Source organism: Oncorhynchus mykiss, chromosome 2, assembly GCF_057628025.1.
Source record: "Oncorhynchus mykiss isolate SJ-2025 chromosome 2, ASM5762802v1, whole genome shotgun sequence".
In the NCBI taxonomy this organism is placed as follows: domain Eukaryota; kingdom Metazoa; phylum Chordata; class Actinopteri; order Salmoniformes; family Salmonidae; genus Oncorhynchus; species Oncorhynchus mykiss.
Window position 1 is genome coordinate 30,807,975 of NC_143023.1, and position 18,993 is coordinate 30,826,967.

At 41.9% G+C, this 18,993-nt stretch overlaps 2 protein-coding genes across 3 annotated transcripts; both read right to left on the reverse strand.

Annotated features, from left to right (window-relative positions):
- Positions 1-180: 180 nt before the first annotated feature.
- LOC110486984 (cytosolic 5'-nucleotidase 3) lies at positions 181-14,253 on the reverse strand. 2 transcript variants are annotated; one of them, XM_090196405.1, is made up of 9 exons: positions 13,421-14,253; positions 3,528-3,626; positions 3,323-3,392; positions 3,167-3,213; positions 2,992-3,077; positions 2,827-2,916; positions 2,275-2,437; positions 1,894-2,094; positions 181-1,722 (listed from the first exon to the last, which is right to left on the reverse strand). In XM_090196405.1, the coding sequence occupies exons 1-9, from the start codon at positions 13,556-13,558 to the stop codon at positions 1,621-1,623; spliced, it is 996 nt and encodes a 331-aa protein (XP_090052531.1). In that variant the 5' UTR covers positions 13,559-14,253; the 3' UTR covers positions 181-1,620. The 2 variants fall into 2 exon arrangements, with proteins under 2 accessions (XP_090052531.1, XP_090052537.1); XM_090196411.1 differs by lacking the exon at positions 13,421-14,253 and adding an exon at positions 5,079-5,373.
- A 1,132-nt stretch (positions 14,254-15,385) lies between these two features.
- dctn3 (dynactin 3 (p22)) lies at positions 15,386-18,955 on the reverse strand. The gene is given in 7 exon segments (NM_001165192.1): positions 15,386-15,852; positions 16,121-16,180; positions 16,311-16,369; positions 16,493-16,576; positions 18,186-18,272; positions 18,418-18,502; positions 18,800-18,955. Coding segments are annotated over 7 exon segments (564 nt in total). The 5' UTR covers positions 18,902-18,955; the 3' UTR covers positions 15,386-15,765.
- Positions 18,956-18,993: the final 38 nt, after the last annotated feature.

Genomic DNA, 18,993 nt, shown 5'->3' on the forward strand with positions numbered 1-18,993 from the left:
CAAGAACAAGTATGCCACGTAAGTATGGATTTTGCAGACAGGTCTTTTGGTACCGCAGTGAAATGTTATATTTAACTGGACTTTGTCGTGCTCTAGAGGTCCATTTTGGTATTACATCTTGCTTTCACCCACAATCCCAACACAAGCTTGATCGTACTGTTGAACAGAAAACACCATCTGTTATTTGACAAGTTTTATTCACAAGTTATTTCCCCCGCTGTTCTTTAGACAAATCTGAAGTTAAGAAAAGGCCACATGCAGGTGTAGCAGCACGTTTAAAACGCTAACATTTTAAATATAAAACGTCAAACATGTGCAAGACAAAACTGAGAAACTTAAGGGGGGAATAAGCATTTCCAAGCTTGAGGTAGAACCACAAAATAAAATGGTCAATGGGTGTGGATAAAAGGCCAAGTTAAACAAAATATGAATCTTATTGAATGTCGCTGATCCACAGACCAAGGTGCTTTATTTACCCAGTGGTGTTCTCTTGTAATATACTGCCTATTGATTAGGCTACTTTTCCTGTGTAATGACTTCTTTGGTAGCACTTTATTTGACACTATATCATTCATAAAGTCAGTTACATTAACAGTAATACCCCATAACTAACTTATGAAAATCTTTAGCACCACTAGTTACTACTATTATCGCAACTGTCATTCACAATTTTGTTTAATTTCTTGATTCAATTTTTATTTTATTTTTTACCTTTATTTAACTAGGCAAGACAGTTAAGAACAAATTCTTATTTACAATGACAGCCTAGGAACAGTGGGTTAACTGCCTTGTTCAGGGGCAGAACAAAATTTATTGATATAAGCACCATAAGGTATCTTATAACTCATGCAGTATATTTAAATGGCACATCAAATGTGCAGTGTTAGTACTCTTGTAAAATAAAGTGCTACTTTCTAGTGTGGCTACAGTAGCAAAGTCCCCATGTGAAAAAACTGATAGAGATGCAGACATGGCTTTTCTTGTGCAAGACAGAATCCATTACTGCATCCATAAAACCACTGATAACATTCACACCAATGTCTGAGTATGGTTCACCCGTAGACAGGTTCACGTTATTTTTTCAGACCTACATTGATTCCTGTAGCCAAGCTGTTGCACAACGCAAGGTGACGTAGTGTGGTGAAATGCATGCTAGGACTGTTCCAAAGACGTCGCTGTGTTCTTGTGTGGATGCTCGGTTTATGACTTGCAAGCTGATACAAGCATTACAATATCAAAAATATGAACAATTACACGCAAATTATAAAAAATATTTAGTTAGCATTTTTTGGGGGGTTGCTATTACTTTTTAGTTATGGGGTGGAGTACATCGACAAGGTTGCAGACAGACAAAGACTGAGGCTGTGTACTTTAAAATAGTTCATTGAGAGGACAATAAATGTCTTCATAAAGAGGGGAAGGGAACGTCCAGTACCCAACCATGACCCTATGGTTGGTGGCAGAGGTGGGATCCAAGGAGGGGTGCCCATGGAGCTAGTGTATGTCGAGGCTGTGAGTCAGTGGCGGGGGGCCAGTAACGTCCGTCTGGGGGTTCAGAGGTCGGTTCATTTTCCATGGGTTTGGGGGAAGTGTGTCAGTATGATGTGGAGAGGGGATGAGTTATAGGATCTTCTGAAGGATGGAATTGGGCACTTCTAGAGTCTCGTCCTTTACCAAGACGATGTCATAAGAGTCCAGATATTTCTCCAAACGCTCCTCCACCTGCCAGGGAAGAGAGAAGAGTTACGATGCACATTGGCACAGACAGCACATAACCTCATACTTTTCATATCAGTCACATCATCAGACTATTCATATGCAGTAATTTAGCTGGTGATGGGAGCAGATAGAGTTGAAGACTGGCGATGGGGGGAGGGGAGGGTTTGCGGGCACCTTGTCATTGAGGAAGCCGATCTTGAGGATGTTCTCCACGTTGGGCACGCCGTCAGCCATGTTGAGGTCACCTAACGAGTCTCCCAGCAGCACGATGTTACAGTTGTCCTTCACCTGTTTGAAGTACTCCGTGTTGCGCAGGGCGCCGTCATGCTTGTTGAACACATGGATCAGCTCTCCCTTGAAGCCCTTCAGCTCGCCCTGAGAGAAGAAAAATACTTGAGTTTAAATGGAACTGAGCTAACTGATGCAACTGCAATGCAATGCATACACCCAGGTAGAACCATACCTTTTTTAAATCAGGTTTATCAACACTCGGAAACTCAGGCCTATCCTCAGCATGTACCAAGCTCTCCTCGAGGGACAGGGGGGGGGACTTACATTCTCATCGAAGTCCATGAAGTTGGACACCACCTTGACGTTGGGGTGGTAGACCCCCGCCTGGTGGATGATCTCCTCCAGGACGTCTCCCAGACCCGCTGAGAAGATGAACACAGGCACGTTGTGCTGCTGGAGACGGTCAAAGAACGGCTCATATCCCTCCCTGTGGGACAGACATGTAAGCATTAGAACCACTCGTATCCCTCCCTGTGGGACAGACATGTAAGCATTAGAACCACTCGTATCCCTCCCTGTGGGACAGACATGTAAGCATTAGAACCACTCATATCCCTCCCTGTGGGACAGACATGTAAGCATTAGAACCACTCATATCCCTCCCTGTGGGACAGACATGTAAGCATTAGAACCACTCATATCCCTCCCTGTGGGACAGACATCCAGCTTATATGAACAAATTATTCACAGGCAGAAATAAATATTTCGTAGAGCTCGTGTTTATGAAGCGGCAATAACGGCCACTCTGGCTCAACATGTGTCCTGAGCGGCTTTCTGTAGGTTAAATTAATTCACATTATTTTTATCAGGTCTTACCTCAGGCAGGCGTCTGAGTCTCTCACCACCTCCGAGAGTTTGTCCTTCTGTAGCCTCTGCTCCACCAGTAATGTGTGGGACTTAAAGTACCTGTCAACACACACACATTGGGCCTTAGCGAGAGCAACGGTATGCATGTGCACACGTGTCCATGCGTCTACTCACCATTCTACCATAAATGGATACTTCTCCTCCATCGTTAGATGGGGGTCGATCTCTATGGGGTAATATGTGTTCTTAAGCTCCAGTAACTAAAAGACAGACAGAAAATCAATTAGCATTAACACATGCTTTCGTGACACCTACAAATACTATTAAGCAATAGTAACATCAAACAAACCTTCATCCTACAATCTTCGGTGACAAGCTTGCAGTTGTCAATGATATCTATGTGGAAAGGAGGACTTTGGTCAGATGGATAGGCCAGAGACAGTCATAGGCAGGTAACTTATTTAGAATCCCAGTGAATGTTGAGCTGGTTTTATGTTGTACTTACTATGACACGTGGGGCAGCGTTTGCCGTTGACTGCGAACCGGCTTAACGTCATGTCAAAGTCAGTGATGACCTGAAAACAAACCGGGAGAGCCATGGAGGGGAGTCAGTGATAACTCTGGTCATCATACTGTCACCACAGGGTGTCACTGTTCAGCGAATACGAACAGCCCATTTCTCTTTGCACACCCTTCCCCTCCTACTATACCTGTAGTTTGGAGGCGCCACCCTTGATCATGTCACAGATGATCTGCTCCACCCGCTCTGGATCCCTCATGTGGACCGTGTTCTTCTCAAACTCTGGCATCTGAGAGATGGAGAGGGCGAAAGACACAGAAAGAGATCATTAAGCATGCTTCTAATATGCACTACTACAAGTAGCATGTAACACCCATCACTGAATCGATAAAATCATTTTAAATCAATAATCGAAAAGAATGAGGAGGACTCAATAATAAAATAAAAGTGCTGAGGTTAACTTGAGTTGGGCCTATGGTTAGTATTTGGTGGGGTGCGGGTCGAATTTAAAAGAGCACTGTCATTTTTTGGGGCCAATGTAAGAGGAGCCAGGAGTAGACTAACTGGATATCACAACACCCCTCGTGCCCCAGCCCCCATCTCCCCAGGGCCATAGCAGTGGAACAGCTGATGTTATGGATCCTTCTTCCGTACATAACTGACCACCACCCAAACAAGCCCCAGGCCAGGAAGGAGGAGACCTGAACCACAAACAACTTACAGGGCTGCAGACACCAATATTTTCTATTGAATCTTAGCTACTTGACTTGGTGGTCTAACTACAATATTAGGCTAATGATCAGGCAACGAATTAGGTTCAGGTGGAGAAATGAGAGAGCGATCTATAGCGCAGTTGAAGCCCTGTTGACATGTCAGGGCAGGAATGTAGCAAACCATAAATACAACCTTCAGCTGGTGTGTGTGTGCGCGCACCCTTTTCTCCCCTTGAGTGTATTTTTAAGGTTGCTAATAAAACCTTGACTGAAAGGTGGGTGGAGCTGGAAAAGATCAGGGGTGTAAACTAGATACCTGGGTATTCCTTCACCAGACTGTGTTTGAGTATCAAAATAGCCCACACCCCATCAACAAACAACTTTGTGCACACACACACACACACACACACACACACCCATCAGTGGTATGCAATAGTGTACCAAGACTGTCCTGTGGTATCAGTGGACGTTATGACTGGGATGTAGGTTAAAGTCAGGAACCCCTTCACCCCCCTTCTTTACAACCCTCTCACACCACTTAAATGTAATACACTGGATCCATGTAACAGAACACCCTCTCCTTTGGTACATTTGAGTTGTTTACGCAATGTCATGCGCCGTAATGTCTTTAAGAAATACACCGTTCCAGATGCATAGGCTACATTGACAACATTCTTCCGTTTTAAAAAACACTTAGACCACACCTATGTAACTCATTCTTGAATATTAGGTATAAACTTAGTTAGTGGGAAGGGAGAGCAGAATCCACACACACGTGCCGAGCCAAATACCAGTCATACCTATTTACAACTATCAACTATTAACACACTGTCCTCTAATGATATTTTACAGTATAGACTCCATAACAATCCATGAATTCCCATCTTCCATGCATTCAGTTCATCCTTTCTCCAACTCTAAACACAAACATAAATAACACGTGTAGCCTAGTCATTGTCTGACTCTCCAGAGCAATTTGTAGCTGGTGCTAACAGCAGGGCTCAGACCAACAGCACACACATACTTACCTTTTCCTCTGGTCTTGCACAAAACAAGTGAAGGGAGTGAAGAAAAGGTTCTCTGTCAGCAGAGGGCTTATATAGGCAACGCAACAGAGGGGGCGTCACCCAAAATAGATTAGACTAGATAATCCCTCCCCTTTGTAAGAAGCCAGTGACGCACTGACACGCAAATGAACAACTCACACACCACTTCAATTTACGTCATAAACACAGGACACACAAAGATTAAATGAACATGTCTTAACACACCCACACAGAGAAGGCAAGTAGATGAGGGGACATGGAATCGCCCCGTGGCAGTAGTTTACCTTTGACCCCTCAGCTTTTAATAGAGGTACTGTAACTGGAATCCATTACAATCACATGATGCAACAGAAACAGCCCTCCCACTTGTCTGGATTCTTGCCAGGCCAGGGACGAAACCCTGCGGTGCATTTCTCCACCAACACTGAGCACAAACATTTCAAGACCCCTACCCTGTCCCACATGTTTGTGTGTGCGTGGCTATGGAATACCCAGGGTCAAAGGGTCATGGTTCATCAAATCTGCTCTCCGCCAATGAGAAGCCATCTGAGTTTTTCCCCCTGTAGGTGATATGCCGCGTTCACACACTAGTTGGAACTGACATTTCTGACTTGCCAATCAGCAAGTCAGAAATGTCAGTTAGGCGTCCGTCATTATTTAGACCTAGCACATAAAACCATACCTCAGCTGCAGGGTCACATACCACCTTTCAATAGGCCTAACTCAGGTAGAGAGTTCTAATCACGTCTCACCAAAATAAGACTACACACACACCTATCCAATCAACATTGATCAAATAACTAGACAACGGAATGGCTGGCCAATCATATTCAGGTCTGCATTTCCACTACCATGGTGACTGTTGAGTTTCTGACACTGGTATCATATGTAGGTGATAAATCCAACCTCTCTCCACCCAAGTCTTGGGAGCAAAAGGTCTAAAATAGAGACACTTATGCAGTTGTCTTTTTTTATAAGACGTTTAAAACAACAAGGATATACAAAAACAAGTTCCACCCACCCAATCTAAAAGGTTCCCCCCCCCATAAATAGGCTAGGCCTACATTTTCAACAATCATTGGAAAAACTGTCAAACATCAGGTGTTGAAAGGGAGTCCATTGGCGATTCTGCCTCACCCGTAGAAAGAATAAAATACATTGGGATAACACAATTTAAAACCCATTGTCAGTTTGTAACTTTTTCTACATCCGTGAAAGTGCTGGCTCAACATTCCTTTCTACAGTGGAGGGCGTCTCGTTCTCACCCCCAGCCTTGTTCACCAAAGTCAAAGGTTATAGAGGACACAGCTGTAGCAGAGTACGAGAGTTGGAGTTAATTTATAGTAGTCTGTATTCAGACTACTATCAGCCACCGGGCAACAGAGTGGAAGAGGTGCTTTGAGGCATTTCCATTTACCTGTGCATTTGTGACAGAATTATGCCTACACAAATATGGGGAAGAGAAGTTATCTTGAGTGAATCAGTCAATGTAAGAATCTACTGAACATTTCTGCAACAAATGTAAATAAAGACCTACTATGTGGAACAAGGGCAGAAGAGAAAAAAAATACATTAACAAGGGCTGTGAGGGCATGCTGCTGACAACATTTTAGTTCAAGAGTTTTGACTGAGCCAAAATGTTGACTTTGCCAGGCAGGCTTGGACACTCATTTCCCTAGAACAGCGTTCTGATAAGCTGCGTGTGCTGCTCTGTGATTAAAGTAGGGCTGTGGTTGGGCCCCATGTAGTTTGGCAAAGTATCATCCAGATTGCCACAGAACATTTCATGATAGCTTAATAACATTCTCATTAGAATGCATTTCTCTTAAAACTTGCAGTGCCCACTGAAAAACCTAAAATAGTATTGGCTCTGGGGTGGAGTAGAAATGGTCCTATTAGGTCTTACCCCTTGAAAGAAAGTATGTAAGAGAAACAGAGATCCGCTTGGCCCTATACGCCATGCCTCATAAATATGAATAGGTAGACAGTAAAGTGGACAGTGTCTGCTGTAAGAGCTCTTCAGCTAACAGTATCACCACAGCACAGGCACACGGACAGTCCGCTCTGTCGTAGATAAACTCCCTCTCCGCAAAGGAGGAAGGCTGTAACTCTGTTGCCCCTGGATAAGCCTGCCGTGTCACAGGAGAAGTCAGAGAGAACTGGAGGTCGACCGATTAATTGGAATGGCCGATTAATTAGGGCCGATTTCAAGTTTTCATAACAATCGGAAATCGTTATTTGTGGACGCCAATTTACAACTCTATTTAACGAGGCAAGTCAGTTAAGAACACATTCTTATTTTCAATGACAGCCTAGGAACAGTGGGTTAACTGCCTTGTTCAGGGGCAGAACGACAGATTTTTACCTTGTCAGCTCGGGGGATCCAATCTTGCAACCTTACAGTTAACTAGTCCAATGCGCTAACCACCTGCCTCTCATTGCACTCCACGAGGAGACTGCCTGATACGCAAATGCAGTAAGAAGCCATAGTAAGTTGCTAGCTAGCATTAAATTTATCTTATTAAAAACCATCAATCATAATCACTAGTTATAACTACACATGGTTGATGATATTACTAGTTCATCTAGCGTGTCCTGTGTTGCATATAATCAATGCCGTGCTCATTCGCGAATAAGGACTGTCGTTGCTCCAACGTGTACCTAACCATAAACATCAATGCCTTTCTTAAAATCAATACACAGAAGTATATATTTTTAAACCTGCATATTTAGCTAAAAGAAAGGTTAGTTAGCAAGCAATATTAACCAGGTGAAATTGTGTCACTTCTCTTGCGTTCATTGCACGCAGAGTCAGGGTATATGCAACAGTTTGGGCCGCCTGGCTCATTGCGAACTAATTTGCCAGAATTTTACGTAATTATGACATAACATTGAAGGTTGTGCAATGTAACAGCAATATTTAGACTTAGGGATGCTAACAGCGTTTCAAACGTCCCTCGCTCTGAGACTTGGAGTAGTTGTTCCCCTTGCTCTGCAAGGGCCGCAGCTTTTGTGGAGCGATGGGCAACGCTGCTTCGAGGGTGGCTGTTGTCGATGTGTTGCTGGTTCGAGCCCAGGTAGGGGGGAGGAGAGGGACGGAAGCTATACTGTTACACTGGCAATACTAAAGTGCCTATAAGAACATCCAATAGTCAAAGGTATATGAAATACAAATCATATAGAGAGAAATAGTCCTATAATAACTACAACCTAAAACTTCTTACCTAGGAATATTGAAGACTCACGTTAAAAGGAACCACCAGCTTTCATATGTTCTCATGTTCTGAGCAAGGAACTGAAACATTAGCTTTCTTACATAGCACATATTGCACTTTTACTTTCTTCTCCAACACATTGTTTTTGCATTATTTAAACCAAATTGAACATGTTTCATTATTTACTTGAGGCTAAATTGATTTTATTGATGTATTATATTAAGTTAAAATAAGTGTTCATTCAGTATTGTTGTAATTGTCATTATTACCAATAATTGGTATCGGCGTTGAAAAATCATAATCGGTCGACCTCTAGAGAGAACATTTGTGACCTCAGCCAAACAAGGTCACCTATCCAGCAATATACACCTGTACTCTATTGTGTCGGTCACCCCTCCTTGGACTATTTAAGCCTAGACTTTGTTGAGCGACTTAACCCCATTGTAGTGGCGATTCCCTATGAAAAGCCACTGGCACAGGAGAGAGCTGTCCATAACACGTCCACAAAAAAAAATCAGCTTGGGTGAAGTTCCCATTCACTGCACATACAGTATAAAATGTAAATAGCTCCACTACACATATTCCTATACAAATAGGTGCAGAGAGATGCAATTCTATAAGCTGTATCTGTGATACGGTAAGAACTGTATGCGCTCTCCTCTCACCTGTGCCCCCCCCCCCCATAAAACACACACACACACACAACCAGTAACCCTCAACATATAGTGCCCTCTAGTGTACAAAACAAGTCAAAATAACTCTTGACAGACAACACATTCACAACACAAACAGGCCAAAACGGCTCCTACACATTGTTTAGGCCTAACCATAATGTAAAGACACTGGGTCTATGCTGGAGTCAAAGTAATACTTTGAAAATAATACTAAAAGCGTTGTAGTAGTACGATCATGAAAGAACATTTTGGGGAATCTTAAACACACCATAACACTAGAACATAGTGTAACAATATTTTTCTAAAATAGCAACATAGATCAAAAGATGTCCAAAAGGAAGTAAAACAGTTCAGCACTGAGTAAGACTGTCTATTGCCAATCTCCCCATGGAGAAAGTGGAGTGAACATGTTTATTTGCTTGAGAGCAAGCATGAAGCACTACAAATGTTCTTGCCTGCAATCTAGTGGCCAATGATGAATACATGCGACCATTTCAATCCCAAACACAAACATGTAGTAGATGCCTATCATTGACCAACAGGACACCACAGTTGGCTGGGACATCAGGCAACACGCCTGCTACAACTGGATACTGTGGAGTGGCTGTGTGTTTTTGTAACAGTTGATGTCTTTCCCATGCTGGGGACACTGTAATAATCCCGAGTGGTGCAGTGGTCTAAGGCACTGCAACACAGCGCAAGAGGTGTCACTACAGTTCCTGGTTCAAATCCAGGCTGATTCACATCCGGCCGTGATTGGGAGTTCCATAGGGCAGCGCACAATTGGACCAGCGTCTTCTGAGTTTGGCCGGGGTATGCCGTCATTGTAAATAAGAATTTGTTCTTAACCGATGTTACGGATACAGGTGTTCTTTTCTCTCCTTCTCCCCTCACAGGTGAAAATCATCAGTCACCAATCAAGCATCAATCAGAAGACACACCTCCTCCTGTTTCCTACCCAATCACAGTTCCTTTCCCTTGGTTTAAAAACCCTGTCAGTTGTTTGCTCTTGAGCTCAATCTCTTAGGGGTGTTTTTGAATACTTTATTTCTTTCCTTGGGTCCAGCTCAGCCCCCCCATCCCATTCCATCCCATCCCATCCCATTACTGTGTGTTTACTAATAAACCCTGAGTTTGACGGTAGATTTCAGTTGTCCTGGTTATTTTGTTCACACTTTTTTACTTTGTCACTACTATAAATTGCATGAGTTCTGTTACGGGTCTCATTACCATCCCCCCTTGACTTGCCTATTTTTTAAAATGTTATTTCACCTTTAACCAGGTAGGCTAGTTGAGAACAAGTTCACATTTGCAATTGCGACCTGGCCAAGGTAAAGCAAGGCAGTTTGACACATACAGAGTTAAATAAAACAACAAAAACAGAGCGCAAAGCTTGCCTAAAAAGAACCCCAGTCAGAAAGCAGGGAATAGAGCAGCCAGCACATCATTCCTGGAAGAAGTTTAGTGTGAATGAATGGGTCAACACTAGAGGTCGACCGATTTAATCGGAATGGCCGATTTAATTAGGGCCGATTTTAAAGTTTTCATAATCGGAAATCGGTATTTATTGGCAGCGATTTGCCTTTTTTTTTTTACACCTTTATTTAATCTTTATTTAACTAGGCAAGTTAGTTAAGAACACATTTTTATTTTCAATGACTGTCTAGGAACAGTGGGTTAACTGCCTTGTTCAGGGGCAGAACGACAGCAGCTCTTCGTTGTGCGTCAAGCATTGCGCTGTTTATGACTTCAAGCCTATCAACTCCCGAGATGAGGCTTGTGTAACCGAGGTGAAATGGCTAGCTAGTTAGCATGCGCTAATTGTCGTTGTGTTGCTGGTTCGAGCCCAGGGAGGAGCGAGGAGAGGGACGGAAGCTATACTGTTACACTGGCAATACTAAAGTGCCTATAAGAACATCCAATAGTCAAAGGTTAATGAAATACAAATGGTATAGAGAAAAATAGTCCTATAATAACTACAACCTAAAACTTCTTACCTGGGAATATTGAAGACTCATGTTAAAAGGAACCACCAGCTTTCATATGTTCTCATGTTCTGAGCAAGGAACTGAAACGTTAGCTTTCTTACATGGCAAATATTGCACTTCTACTTCTCCAACACTTTGTTTTTGCATTATTTAAACCAAATTGAACATGTTTCATTATTTACTTGAGGCTAAATGGATTTTATTTTTGTATTATATTAAGTTAAAATAAGTGTTCATTCAGTATTGTTGTAATTGTCATTGTTACAAATAAATACATTTTAAAAATCGTCCGATTAAATCGGTATCGGCATTTATGGTCCTCCAATAATTGGTATCAGCATTGAAAAATCATTATTGGTCGACCTCTAGTCAAAACGCTAAGTTTAATGGAGGTCTGAGACGGCAGGGAGGGTGACCTCTGTCTATAAAACAATGCTAACTTGTCTTGTGCACCGGTTAGTGATGTGTCTGGCTGCCTGTGAGGTACAACTGCCTTTCACTATATCAAACAATGATTCTGCAACATTTCACAGACACAATTGGCACTGTGATAGTTTGAATTATTACATGCAATACAACAATTGTTGTACACAGTGTCTAAAAATAACTGAACAATAAGATGTAGCAATCCTCACTATATGAGCCATGTCACAATTCACATCAAGTGGGCTAACCCTATTGGTGCGCTGCCTTTCACACCAGTGACCCTGGTTCACTTCCCTGCCCCGCAGTTTGCTACTGGCGTCAGAAGTGGGATGGCGGCCGTGAGGCAATCGAAGCACACTGCCCGGACATGTGAGGGGGCTGAGAAGTCAAAGCACGGGGACATGCATTCCTGTTCTAAGGGGGTAGCATTGCTTGCTACATGGCCACGTTACAATTCCCACCAAATGGGTTAATCTGATTGGGGAGATGCATAGGGTGTTTGCCATTCACTGAAATACATTTGTCATCCGATCCAGATAGTCACTCTAAATCTAACCTAGGCTGAGACCCAACAGCCACACATAATGCTAACAAATCCTCAGTTGTACCCCTTGATGGTAGGTTGTCTAAACATCAGTCAAATAAGTTGCTGTAAAAAGACAAGTCTCTATAAACCAGAATGTTGAATACAATGAGATTTAAAGCTGCAATATGTAACTTTCTGGGTGACTTGATCAAATTCACATAGAAATGTGTTATAGATCTGTCACTCATTGAAAGCAAGTCTAATGTGTACCATTTGTATGCTTCCTGTTCTTAAATGTTGCATATTTTTGTACACCAGCTTCAAATACTATATTTTTGGTTATGGAAAATATTTCACAGCAGTTTAGATGGTACAATGATTCTCTACACAATACTTGCTTGTTTTGTCACAATCTGAAATGAGGTATACTATTAGAATTTTGGTAACCAGAAAATGGCAAAGCGATTTCTGCATAGTGCATCTTTAAATATGGTAAATCTTTAAAAAGTACTTTACTGGTTGTCCGTGCTGTTTGTCCTTTAGGCGGTAGGTAGGAAGTGGAGATAGGGCTAACCACAGGAAAGTGTTATTTACCAAACTTTTTGCAGCGCCTTTAGGCTATTTTACTTGTATTTTCCATCTCCTGATGCACAATATGTAAACAATTGCGGAATGTAACCGAACTGTCAATCAAAGCCCATTCCCTCGCAATTATCTGGAAGTGGTGGTGAAATTTGCCATCTGATTTCGTGGTACAATGTTTGAACTGTGCTTAGGTTAAACGCGGCCGTTGACATGTTGTGCAAGTCAATTGTTTCAGCATTGAAAATACAAACCGACATACAGTCAGGTTAATGGCACTACTCTGGATATTTTGTCTCAGATTACCTTCTACATAAGGACAGAAATCAGTGGACAACAGGTAAAGTACTTTCAAATGAAGTTTATTCAACAGTCTGACATGTGATAGGACTGATCACAAAAAGGGAGCCTTTGTTAGAGACGAGAGATTTGTCTGCCACTGTCGGATTCGTAGAGACTAGATGGTAGGCTAAATGTCCTAAGATTGAGAATGGACCTTAGAGAATCACAAGATGTAACTAGCAATGATGCTTGAGGCCAAGGAATGTGAAAAGTAAAGCTCACACCTGACCTGTAACTCCGTATTTTGACATACCAGTTGAACTTCTTTGATAAGACACTAATTTGGCTTCAAAACTTGTTTATTTTGGACAGGGGGCTCGAGAGTAGAGCAGAAGGGACTTTGCAACCCATTGAACCAACATTATTTCAACATTGTACCACGAAATCAGCTGGTAAATTTCACCACCTGACAAACAGCGTCAGTTTAATGTCATGTCACGATTTTGGACAGCTTTTCGTGACACCACCATAGCTACCTAGCAGATAATGACCTCTAAACCACCCTTGTTATTTCTAGGAACATCCGCGACTGCGCAATACACACATGAACAGCACGCGCGAGCCCACTCACCATCTCGATGATCTTCGTTTTCTTTCCCGCTCTCTTCTTCTTGGCGAACATGTACTGGGCGAGAACCACACCACCGAACAGGGCACATACACTGGCACTGGCCGCGGCACCGACTTTTACTACGGCAGTCTTGTCCATGGTTGTGCCGCTCCTAACAAACAGCCCTAGTCCTTCCTTATGTCAACATGTTCCCTCCCTCGAGTCGATTGTCCGCGGAGGCTGTAACTGACTACGCACCCTCCTGCCACTACCACTGGGGGTGAAAGCGGGGGGGATGATGTGCATTTATACCAACATTTTTTTAATCATCCAGGGGTATTTAACCAAACGTACCCAACTATTTGATGTAATTGTGTTGGTAACGCATAGAGTAAAATGCTATAATTAAGAAATGTATACACACTCAGTTTCAGTATTATTGGTTTCGAATTAGTATGAACCACGTCCATGGAAACGAGCCCCAACAAAACAGATGTTTGCAACGAAGTAATAAGAATGCATTACGTTAGTCATTACAATTAATTATATTAGTCATTACTATAGCCCAATAATATGATAGGGTGTCTGCCTGTATTTCGCAATATTTTAGTCTGCATTTCAGATAGTCTGCAGAAAAATATGTACCTCCATGACCAATTATGCACATTTTACACAAAGACTAATCAATTACAATAATAATTGCCCCCATCTGCTGCCAAATTGACTACATTACCGAGCGCGTGCTAGACAGCAGGATAATCTCAATTGTATCCTCCTCGCGTCCTCCCTCTTCTCAAAACCCATTGGAAGACAGAGGGGAAGGACCTCTGGTTTGTCCTCATCCAATGGGGTTTGAGGAGGCGAGGAAAGCGGGCGAGTTGAATATGCAATAGATATTCTTCCTGTAACGATAGCAAGCTCTTGATTTGAAGAGTCAAGGGGTGTCAAAATGTTTGATACGTTACTATAATTTGGAAACGGTTTAAATACTAGCCATATCTATAACCAGGTTTCAATCCAACCATTCTATGTGGATAAATTAACTGCCTCATGAAAAAAGTCACGACCGGGTTTATGGAAATAGGATATGCCGGTACAATTGAATCAATGCCGACAATTTGTTCGTTCGAATTTGTGGTAGTGTTTAAAAATGAATTATGTGAGAAATTGGGGTGGAAATCTCTATGCGCAAATATTGATATACTAACGTAATGTTCACATCGAAGTAAACTTGGGAGTCACGCGATGATATGTTGTGTGGTCCCACTACGACTCGGGAAACCATGCAGTTTCTAAAGCTACAGATGAAAATGATTCATTTCACATGGTGGTGAAAGTGCATGTGATGAGCTTGATGCTCCTATCCAATGCATATTGAGGGGCTTATTCTGGTGATATAATGACCGATGTGGCTGCCGTTTGACAAATAAAAATATCACTTTTAACCATAATCTCATGTAGGTAGCCTACCCGTAACTGTTGGAGCAGCTGGCTAAAGCGCACGTGCCAAGCCCAGTGTGCACATTTGCTATTTAACGCAACAGTTTTGACAAAACCATTAATGTAATTGAAACGCATTTAACTTGTATTTTTCATTCGGACATGGACATTTTACAATAAACGTTATGTCCACCACGACATCACGCACACAGGCTTTATCCGCAATAAATCCGTTTAATGAAAACATCTCTGGTGGGAAAATGCTTATTTTATGCAGATTTTAGAATATTCGCATGAAAATCTGTCAGAAATTGGATGGAAACCTACCTTGTGACTAAAAAGACGTTTTTTTACAACCGATCGATTGTAGCTCTCAGATTGTAAAACGTCTTCTCTTAGTCATAGATATGGCTATTGAAATAGCTGTAATTAAATGCGAACAGAAAAACAATTAAAGCACACAATTAAAGTTTCGACTTTAGTTGTTTTAGAACAATATATTGAAACAAGTATTGCAAACAGAAGTAACCAAATAGTTCAGTTTGAATAGTATGGATTTTATTGCAATTACTTTACATTTGCGGTCATGCGGTCTGATGAAACTGTTTAAAACCAGGACTTCGTGGAAGAAGAAAGTTAGTGCAAATTCTTCTCTACACTCTTCTACTGTCAACCGACCCAGAAAAAAAGCAGTGTCTTGTGACTGCCTGGAGCAGTGTTGCACAATTGGAATGCATGGGTACATTGTATGTTGAATAAATGAACAAGGATAAAAAATGTTTTTTTTAAAAACTAAGCAAATGTCTCTGATGTAGCTGTAAATAAATAATACCCAGCAAGTTACATTAAGCTGCATATAGGACCCTTGACACACAGATGACATCATGCCGTGACACTGTCATTACAGTCATCACTGGACATGGTCGCTACTCCACTTGACGGATGCCCTTTGCCTCCTCCACTTTCCGCAGGCTCTCATCCCACTGGGTGAACTGCTTGGACAGCAGGAACATCTGCCAAAGAGGTCAAGGTTCAAAGAATTTGGTGGGCCAGGCAGTTCATTCCATTAGCACAGACTAGACAGTTCTCAGAGTTCAACATGACTTGACAGAAAACAATCTACAACCACTCACGTTCATTCATCTGACCGAGGAGGTCGGGAGACACGATAGCCAATGTACTCGACACAGTTTCACTAGCTAACCTCAGATACATTTTCCTCTGTCTTGATCAGTGTTATTTATTCACTTCAATAATTCCATTATAAGGAAGGAAAGGTACCATTTTGTTGTACTCCTCAAACAGTTTCTTAACCTCTAGGGACTGGGCTTCAGTTTGGTCCTTTGGGAAAATAACAAGAACAGTGTTACTACTGTAATTCACAAAAGTCAATCTAGCGTGTCTTGTGAGAAAAGTCAAAATCAAGAAGAGGGGTGTGAATAAGTAAAAGAGAGAGGGGGAGGGTTCATACCTGCTCTTTGATGTGAATCTGAGACAAACGCTGTAGCTTGGTGGCATGCTCTGGCACATCTATGAATGAGAACTTTACAATAAGTTGCGTTCAACATAAAACAAAACACTATTTAACTCATCATCCCATCAATACTTCACACAGACCACATTGTAATGGTACTTAAATTCCCGCTCACTGACCTCTGATGTAGTTGCTGTCCAATAGTGGCTGGAGGTTGCTGACCTGCTCCAGAAGGGTGGCCTGGGAAAGCAGGAAGTCCTCCTCTGTGGGGAGAAACAAGTGCATGAGTTTGAGACTGGAGGCACATACCAGGGATGCAAACTGGAGGGCCCAAAAAGGTGACTTTTTAAATAGATTTTTTCCCACTGAAACATGCCAAAAAAAATCCCTGCTAGGGGGAAATGCATGTTTTAACTAACTAAAAAAAACTAAGAATATGACCTACATGATCAGCGCCTGTGTGTAAAATAAAAAAAAGTGGTTAATGTGAACCTAATCCGATGTTATTTGTTGCCTAGACTTTACTGCAAATGACAAGTCTTGAGAAGAAGAAAAACCCATACACTAACATTGCAGTTAGCCATGACAGCCTTTATAATAATGCTTGTGACCACACGCATCTAAATATTGCACTTGGGGAAAAAAACATCTTAAAGCAGAAATAGAATGAAACAAACAGGCATTTTATTTGTGCTCTATTATAGAACAAGTGCACAAGGCTGTATGCAAAAACAACATTCTCTGAGTAATGTTTCTTATAATCCACACACACACACATTACTGTCAAATTCAACACAACAAAAACTATTATTACATTGTACACATTCTGCCTGTGGACATCTGTTCTACAATACAATGTGCCAGCAAAAGTGAGAAAGAGGGAACGTGTGTGGTGTTCCTTTCACCTCTATAGTGTCATCCAGTTTAAGTCAGGCCCAGCTACACTTGATCTCTGAATCCACTTGTTTAACAAGCAACGCCTCATTTTTCACCTAATTCTCTCATTCTGAAAATTAACCACATACTGTAGGGGGAAAACATTAGTTAACAGATAGTGGTTAGTTCGTTAGCTAGTTAACATTTCACACAGATTGCCAGGGTCCAGTAAGCAACACACGCGTTATAACTTGAGTAACGGCAAGGAATCGTATACCAGTTAATACTATAGCGAATTGGTTAGGTTACTAATGTTAGCTCATCTGATGTTGTAACATTACCTAGCTAATGTTAACTGTGACTTTATTAGCAATATCATTTTCACACCATAAACTCAATTATTTGATCAGATGAGTTGGCTAATGTTGCTCAACATTTCTCTGGCTAGCTAATAACGGAGAATTTCGATCCAGCGAGCAAGATACTTAATGCTAATACTTGTTCCACCACACTTTCTCCCTCATCTCACACGTTCCAAATGCCAGTTGTTTTTCGGTTACAGATCATGAAGTACGCTTCATCACCCCCGTCTCCGTGATCAGGCTTCTCACCTTCCTCTTAGTTATCGTTCAGGGGGCGCGCTGCTGTAACTGACAAGCTGCCTTTCCAGAGAGCGCACTGATGCTGTAACTAGTAAATTGGTTGTCTATTCTTTCTTCAGTTGCGTGCTGCGCTGCATTCTGTTATGTAAACAGACAGTATTGCTCCAAACGCGCATCACTTCGATCGTTTACAGCCAGTAGTGATACAAAAAAAAAACCTCCCAAACTTTTCTCATCTGATCTATACGAATCACGTAGGTCACCTATTTTGGATTCGAAACGGAGAATTTCGCCGAAAGGTGGCATACCCATACGCCAGAGGCCTACTCAATCACCATGACACAGGACCAAAATCGCCAACATTTACTCACATATTTAAATGAAAAACTCTTACCAGCCAGGATGAATTCCAGCTTCATGGCATCAGGAACAGTGATGTGGTCAGTGAACTGAGGGTCCAGATACTTCAGCAGGTCCTCAACTGTACAGAGAACAAACGGTTGTAGAATATATACTAGTGACTATGTGGGAAATATAATCACAATTGACCCTGCTTTGTGATTGTCCTGGTAATAATGTGTCCAATCCAAGTTACACAGTTATGTGTCGTCTAAGATGTCACTCACTCTTTTTGTGTAGAATCTTCACTCGTTCCCTCTTATTTGCAGTGTTTGCAAGGGCGGCCTGAACTCTGGAGAGGGAATCCGCGCACTAGGGAACAGAGTGCATTATATGATGATAAACCAAAAAGCTAAATTTGAAAATAAACCGTGTTTATAGCTGTACTGGCATTGAGTTACTTAGCTATCTAAGTATCCGTTCGACATTAAAATGTTGGATTGTAGCTAACTTGTTGGAATGCCCTGGTTCCTCACAAATGCGCCATAATATTGACGTCTAAGCATTGATTGTATTAAATCAGTGTGCAAAAAGGGCGTTCGCTAGCTAGCCAAAGCAGCCAGTTGAATCGCTATTCTGCATTTCTAAAATATAATATTATTGTCAAACCTTCATGGGTTTCCCTCCCTTGTTCCTTCTTTCACCGTATATACGACTTTCCAGCGTCTCAAGACGCGTTTCGAGGTTATCCACTTCAACTTTCCTATCCATTCTTGATTCAGAGAGCACAACAAATGGATTTGGATCCTTGTAACGACGTAGGACAGGCGACGGCGCACAATTATTGCATAATTGCAAAACAT

What these genes read in the sequence shown, in the direction of transcription:
- LOC110486984 (XM_090196405.1), bottom strand. Translation starts at nt 13,558, where the DNA reads ATGGACAAGACTGCCGTAGTAAAAGTCGGTGCCGCGGCCAGTGCCAGT. An exon ending in TCATGGACTTCGATGAGAAT is followed by an intron (nt 2,095 to 2,274) that starts GTAAGTCCCCCC and finishes TTCTTCTCTCAG; the next exon opens with GGCGAGCTGAAGGGCTTCAA. An exon ending in TCGGCTTCCTCAATGACAAG is followed by an intron (nt 1,723 to 1,893) that starts GTGCCCGCAAAC and finishes CTTCCCTGGCAG; the next exon opens with GTGGAGGAGCGTTTGGAGAA.